At 41.6% G+C, this 6,887-nt stretch overlaps 1 protein-coding gene and 2 long non-coding RNA genes across 6 annotated transcripts; 2 read left to right on the top strand and 1 right to left on the bottom strand.

Moving 5' to 3' along the window:
• On the top strand, window positions 1-1,271 carry LOC120709475. The gene is made up of 2 exons (XR_005689686.1): window positions 1-543; window positions 630-1,271. It is a non-coding gene; the product is annotated as an uncharacterized LOC120709475 (long non-coding RNA).
• A 241-nt stretch (window positions 1,272-1,512) lies between these two features.
• LOC120709474 lies at window positions 1,513-6,380 on the bottom strand. Of its 4 annotated transcripts, none has more exons than XR_005689685.1 (3): window positions 6,205-6,380; window positions 3,917-5,376; window positions 1,513-2,419 (listed from the first exon to the last, which is right to left on the bottom strand). XR_005689685.1 is itself a non-coding variant. In XM_039995127.1 (3 exons), the coding sequence occupies exons 2-3, from the start codon at window positions 5,358-5,360 to the stop codon at window positions 2,413-2,415; spliced, it is 1,107 nt and encodes a 368-aa protein (XP_039851061.1). In that variant the 5' UTR covers window positions 5,361-5,376; window positions 6,205-6,379; the 3' UTR covers window positions 1,513-2,412. The 4 variants fall into 4 exon arrangements, 2 of the variants coding, with proteins under 2 accessions (XP_039851061.1, XP_039851060.1); XM_039995127.1 differs by having other exon boundaries at window positions 4,261-5,376; window positions 6,205-6,379; XM_039995126.1 differs by having other exon boundaries at window positions 4,200-5,376; window positions 6,205-6,378.
• LOC120709476 lies at window positions 2,419-4,803 on the top strand. Its single transcript, XR_005689687.1, has 2 exons — window positions 2,419-3,174; window positions 3,291-4,803. It is a non-coding gene; the product is annotated as an uncharacterized LOC120709476 (long non-coding RNA).
• Window positions 6,381-6,887: the final 507 nt, after the last annotated feature.

Here is a 6,887-nt window from a genome sequence, read left to right as displayed (position 1 = left end):
CGGGCCCAATGGGTAGTCCGGGTAGGCCCAGGACTACCCAAAATTTTGGCCCAAAAATTTTTTAGAGCTTCAAAACATTGTCCGCATTTGGCCCAAGCCCAATAACTCGCCAACTCTCCATCAGTCCATCTCCCTCAGCCGGTCAGCCCAAACCCTTCCAGTCCCAGACTCCCGTTCGTTCCCCTCCCCGCGACCCCGACCCTGTGCCCCGCCGCCACCCGCGCCCAGCGCCCGCAGGCCGCCGCCGCCCGCCACTCCCCGCCCCCCCGACCCCCGTCCCCCGGTCTCATCCCGCCGGCGCCGTGCCTGGGCTGGGCACACGGCCGTGCGGGCGTGCGGTGTGCCTCCGCCTCGCGCCGCGGCCGCCTCGTCGTTACGCGCCGCGCCTTTCGCCGCCGCAGCGCCAGTGGGGTCCGCTGGTCTCGGATCTGCCTGAGGCAAGGCTAGCGCGCTCAGAGCTTTGCTGGCATTGGAGCGGCTTTGCCGTTTCGGCAGCGGCGGGGAGATAGCTCGTTGCTGCGGCGGGGCGACCAGGTCCGTGCGGTGCGCTTCCAATCCCCCGCTTTTATTTCTCCCTTGGTTTCTATCACAGGTGTAGTGAAGTCTGAAAGTCTGTTTCTCGTGTGCAGGGGAATTTGGCTTCGCGGCGGGCGGCGGCATCCAAACCCAGCAGATAAGACCGTAAGAATTTAAGTTCTCAGTTCTCACTAATTGGTTCCAAAATGCTGCTTCAGTATGCGTATACAGAACAAAGAGTTCAAGTGGATTTGTCTTCAGAGGTCTGTACTTTTCCAAAGAAAAATCATAGGTCATATGATACAAATATTTGGCTACCAGGACATAGGGATTCTCTTTCGAAGGTAGAAGTGGTTGGCCATAAAGTAAAAACTAGAAACTAATGATCTTGCAGAGGTTTTCTGCATTAATAATTGAACTTTCCTTCAAGTTTTATCCACCCCTTACCATCAATTCAGAACATAGATGCCTATTTCCTACAAAAAACAGTCATACTGGCATATTCTTACTTTGCAAGGACTTAATGATTGCATATGCTAAACCCATAGTCACAATACAAAAGAGATAAGGCTCCCAGAGAAACATGAAGCCATTGTGATTTCATTAATCCATCATTTTATTGATGTTGCAACATTTTATATTGTAAGTTATTCGAGTTCTCAACTAATTTGTTGAATTCAATGTATTAAGGGACCTTTTTTACTTATGTTATTGTAAATTTGATCGTTATATACCGTATTGTTACCGAAGTGCTATTAGATTATACCGGATTGCATTTTGAAATTTTTTCGCCAGGACTACCCTAGTTTCAATTCCTGGGTCCGCCACTGCAGGACATACTTTCAGATATGCAAGACGACCAGTTCATCTTGTCTACAGGTACGTCACTACTGTATCTTCTGTAATAGCCAAAAGGTTTTCAATTAGAAGCAAGAAAATCTGTAACTGTGCTTTCATTCAGCAATTAGTATTGGAACCTCAATAATGTACATCCGATTTTCATTCATAAGCATTATACATGGGATCTGATTATCTGAATAAAAAGGTTTAGTGTAACGTCTGGGGTTACACAAAAGAGAAGGCAGCATAACAGAAGATGTCAAGCTGCAGCAAGCTCCTGGGTACAAAGTTTCCCCGGCTAGCACTAACTTTTTTTGTTTGAACGAACTGCCACAAGATTATGTGCCATTTCTATTAGTAAATATTAGTAAAGGAGAAGTTTACAAGTAAACACTCTCAGTGGAGCGAATACAGGTCAGAAAAGAAAACAGCCATACACAGTATCGCCCAACTTTTTAGTGAAATATAATAAACAGAAGCGCCTTCGACAGTTTCGAAACGTCGATGTGTGACGCACAAGTGTCAATACAGATGACAATCACAGGAAATAGGCCATTAACCACATCATATGTCAGGTTCTGGGTCTGTGGAATCTGGATGCTTAGTGCTAAAAGTTGAAGTTGAAGTAGAAGTGTGGCTACCATGATCGAAGGACAACTTAGTTCTACAATAAAACTTGTCCCCGCAATGAAGCTGAAAGTGCCTGCAGCAGTAAGATTGCTCCTGTACTAAAAAAAGGACTTGGCTATTAGACCAGTCAACAAAACGAAGCTGCTGGTACTGTGGCGATAAATTAAGAGTTCCATCAATTCCTCCATCAATAGTAATGCTGCAATGGTACATAAAACCAGTGGAAATTTGAGCAGCTTCTGGCAGTAATGAGGGTCAGATGAAAAGGCAAGCCAGGCCTTGCATACACATTTGAAGCGGCAAAAAGCCTTGAACAGTAATTGAGAGAGGACTTCGACAGCAAAATCATCAGTTAGCTTAGTAGCCATCTGCTTACGTTGATTAATGGAAACCAGTAAAGAATCTCTTCTTAGCATCCATCGGTTTTCATTGCCTGAAAACACAGAATTAAACTATGATGAAATTCAAATACATCAAAATATTACAGTAGGAACAATGCAGCTTCACTCCAACTTTGTTTTCTATACTATCTTTTGGGTATCAAATCATTTCCAGGTTCTGCAGAATAGAAAATCATATGGATTCTTAATTACGATAACAAACTCAGTAGAAATGAGATGACTTATTAATCAAATTAGCTGAGTTACACAAACATGAAATAAATAATTGTTTATAGATAATGGATTGATGTGACTTGATATTTATACTGAAGCAGCCAACATTATGTACTAACGCATTTCAATATCAGCCCACCCCTGAACCTATTGCAACCACATTCGTCTCATTTTGTTTAGAGAACCAAGAATTTCAACATCATTGTTCTCTTTAAACCTGAGACTTTCTTTGGAAGCACTGTTTCACTTTTTACTCTTACAATTACTAGGATCTTGTTTTCTAAACAAACTCTTTTCTCCTTAATTCGATGACACAGTTCTGCGTGTTTGATTGAGTTAAATCTGTTCTTAAAATTTTGCATGAATATAGTAGATTTGTATTGAATTTTGCCCCACCTGTCTATGATTTGTTTTTAATAATTTTTAGAAACTTTACATATAAGTAAATTTGCATTATTTTTAAAAGCTAACACATTTGCACCTGAATTGCACCCCTACAGCGCAGACATCTTTATCAGCTCAGCATGCTCCTACAATGCTTCCTAAATCTTCTAAGGACACACGCACCAACAAGGTTGAATGGCTCCTTTTTGCAGTGGGCATGTGGAATGAATAAGCCCCATTTTTTCATTTGATATGTTAGGTGCCAAATTGTTGTATACTAAAACATTGCCAGCCCCAAATTTGCAGCAAGCACTACAGAGCTACAAGGATGAAGCTCACCTCTGGCAGTTCAGTGGAGCAAAAGGGCTTGCTGCCTTGGAAAACAGGGCGCTCGCTCGGGCTTAGTTAGATGGGGTGCTTTGTGGTCAGGTCCTACACTGTGTTTTTTCTGTAATATTGTTCCTATATATGAGACCACAACAGCCCTCACTCTGGTCCAAGGTGTGGTGCTGAGATTTGTAATTGGACCATTCTTTTTCCTCTCTTAATACAAAGATGCGCAGCTCTCCTGCGTGTTCGAGAAAAAAAAAAGAAATTTGGGGACTTGGAACAAATAGAAAGCTTTTATTTTTTATTTTAATTTATTTCTACTGGTGACTATCTATCACCAATCCTCTTTTAACCAAACTTCTGATTAGTCAGTCAAAATTCTCTGCAGCTACAGAGCTCGCTAATTCTATTTCTTGGTTGTGCTCAATGCATAAAAAAGCAACAAAGATTTAAGCAATATCCTCAACCTTAATCTGTAGTAGTTTTTACACTATACACTATCACACCAATTTATTACACGTATAGCAACTATTTATAGCACCTGCAACAACAGGAAGACAACAAACAGAGAGCAACCTCTGTATTTTCATAATAAAACGTACAGTGCAAGATTGCTCATGAAGATGACAGTCACGAAGGCACAGAAATGATGCCCCATATAAAGCGTCCCAGACTAGTACATCCAGCTAGGATAGCATTACATATGCTCCTACCTCCCATACTAGTGCAAGACTCATGTGTTCATAAATTGCATAGCTTCACAGACTAGCACCATCTCAACGATAATAAAACAGAGGCACCACCTAAGTTTGAAAATGCCACAGTGCCACACACAACTGTCAGTATAGATGACAATCACAAAGGCACAGTAAAAAGACCACTCACATCATCATATGCAGGTTCTGGGTCTGGAAGCTTCAAGTAGCATGGAACATAGTATATATACCTGTGAGAGCTATCTTTAATCTCATTAAGTTCCCCAGTAGTGATTCCGTATGAAAGAAGTTTGTTTGTGTTTTCATCCACAAGGAAAATGGCCTCCCTCTCCAGGTCAAAAGCAATAATTTCATAATCACAAGTCCAAATCCAACCATCCTCATAGTGAACAAAGTCATCCCTTCCAAATGCATCTCTCATTCTAAGACGATGTGTTACAGTCCACATACCAGGATCAAAATAATCGTGACTCCAAATTAGAATTGTGCAACCATCCTTCTCTGCCACTGCGTAGTGTAAGGTCCCTGCATATTGACCAAGGCAACCTCTGAAGCAACGATCCACGAAACAGTCACCCCTGTGGAATGGCAACTTAATGGTCCAATTACGGGGTGGTATGCCCATGCTTGCTATCTCTAATTTATCCAATACCAAAACATCACAATCTGTATGCACATGCAAGAATCCATCAATGAACACGTGTGGTCTTCCACAAACCGAGATATCATTATTCTCAGGATCCCTCAAATCAGAATTGACAAGCCATGTAGATTTACAAGATGAAAACATCTCAACTTGGCTGACACCAAGCACGGAATTGTAAATACCACGCTTCTCGTGAAAGTTGAAGACATAGAAGTGCGGTGACTGTGATGGATCGAAGCACAACTTTGCTGTATAATAAAATTTATCTGCGTTTCGTTGAGTATCAGGGAGTATTGTCCACTCTTGTGTTGCTGGATTACACACAATGAAGCGAAGGATGTCTGCAGAAGTGTAGTTGCTCCTGTACTCACAAAGGACTAGGCCGTTGCAACAGTCAACAAATTCTAGATGCTCATAGCCTGGCAAGAAACTAAGAGTCCCATCAATCTCTTCATCATGCTTGCAGAGACTAACAAGCTGGATAGCAGAGTTGTGGTCTTGGTAGAAAAAACCACCATTGTGCGCTTTTGGCAGCTTCTGGGAGTAGTGAGGATCAAACGAGAAATCAAGCCAGGCTTTGCAAAAACATTTGAAGCGAGAAAAAGATTTGAATGGCAACCGGGAGAGGATCTCCACCACCAGATCATCAGTTAGGATGGCAGAAGATAACTCCTTACAGTCCATCTTTTTCGCCTACTCACTGAAAGAAAAACCAACTATGAGAATTCAAACATATTGAAAATGCATAAGGAACTTTTGAACGAAGCATTTTCACCACATCTTTATCTCATTTTAAGTGATTATTTGGGATCAAAACATTCCTGTACAATGCAAGTATGTCTTGAACTCTTGGTTGGGATAAGGAACTCATAACATAGTTAGACGATTTAAGCATTTCGCCATCAAATTTGCAGGAGGAGAAAGTAACTAGGGGAATGCAAATGCAGCTCTGCAGTGAAATTAGGTTGACATGACTTGATGGCAGCATATTCAGTTGATGAAGTAGAGGATTATCACTACCTGTTCTTCAAACTAATATCTACTTATATGTTCCATTCAGTTTCAATATACTTCAATGTTGGAATAGCAAGGGCAAATTAGTCAAACCTTACCCACAAATCTGTAGGATTTTTCACACGTGTTTGCACAAAATCAGTTGCTTAATTAAGACTACCTAAAGCGCCTACTTAATTAGCAATTTAACATGTCTCCATTTCTAACTGTGTGCCTTTGCCCCTCCTGATGACTCCCTACAAATTGGGCGAGCGATTAGAAATATTCAGATGAAACTCTTCTCGCGGCCAATGCGAGTACGAGACAACCTAACGAGGGAGGTTCGGCAGATCATACAACTTGAGACAACCAAGTCCCAAGTTGCAGCAAATTAGTGGAGTCTATTTGATTAACTAGTTACGCACGCGCACGGATCGGAGATCCGAACGAAATCCTAATAGATTATCTTGCTCCAAATGGAAAAGTTAAACACCATGGAGAGAGAGAGAGAGAGAGAGAGAGAGAGAGAGAGTACCTGAAATGAAGAGGAGATAGCGGGTTCAGAGCAGCACGAGAGCGGATCAACGCCAGTGCCAGGACGGGGACAAGAGAAGCCAAGGCGCCGGAAAGGCGCAAAGCGATGAAGAGCACTAGCCACCCTTCTCCTTTCGAGAGGAGGAAGGAACAGCGTTAGTGGTAGAGGAACGGCCACGACGGTTCGTGGGTGTGGTCGTCTCTTCGGCTCGGAGACACGTGCTCTTCGGCTGCGTCGCTTCTGTGACGCGTGGCTGCACGACGTGTCCGGTCCCGGAAAAGATATATATGGCTCGCGAGATAAAATCGAAGTCCATCTCTTAAGATTCTTAAGATGTAACGTGTCAGTACGGAGTTAATTAGTTCAATTAAATATACATAGACTCGTACTCTCTTTATATTGTAAAGAAAATTGTTTAAGACATCGACACGATCTTCAAAAATCACTTTGACCACTAACTTTTTACTATAAAAAATTTATAAAATATAGTCAAATATATATATTTTTATGAAATTACATTTCAAGATGAATCTACTTATATCATTTTGATATTTTTAAACTCAACATAAAATAATTTATTTATAATCAAAGTTTAAAATATTTGAATTAAGACAAACTCAAAACGACTCCCTTTATTATATATAGAGGGGTACACTCGACCTATAAATAATTTAATAGGCTTT

The sequence above is a fragment of the Panicum virgatum genome, chromosome 5K (genome assembly GCF_016808335.1).
Source record: "Panicum virgatum strain AP13 chromosome 5K, P.virgatum_v5, whole genome shotgun sequence".
NCBI lineage: Eukaryota > Viridiplantae > Streptophyta > Magnoliopsida > Poales > Poaceae > Panicum > Panicum virgatum.
This window is presented reverse-complemented; position numbering and strand designations above follow the sequence as displayed.

Coding starts and splice junctions, on each gene's coding strand:
- LOC120709474 (XM_039995126.1), bottom strand. CDS start 5,360: ATGGACTGTAAGGAGTTATCTTCTGCCATCCTAACTGATGATCTGGTG. Junction 2,420..4,199: donor CAGAACCTGCATATGATGAT/GTGAGTGGTCTT, acceptor CTGTGTTTTCAG/GCAATGAAAACCGATGGATG.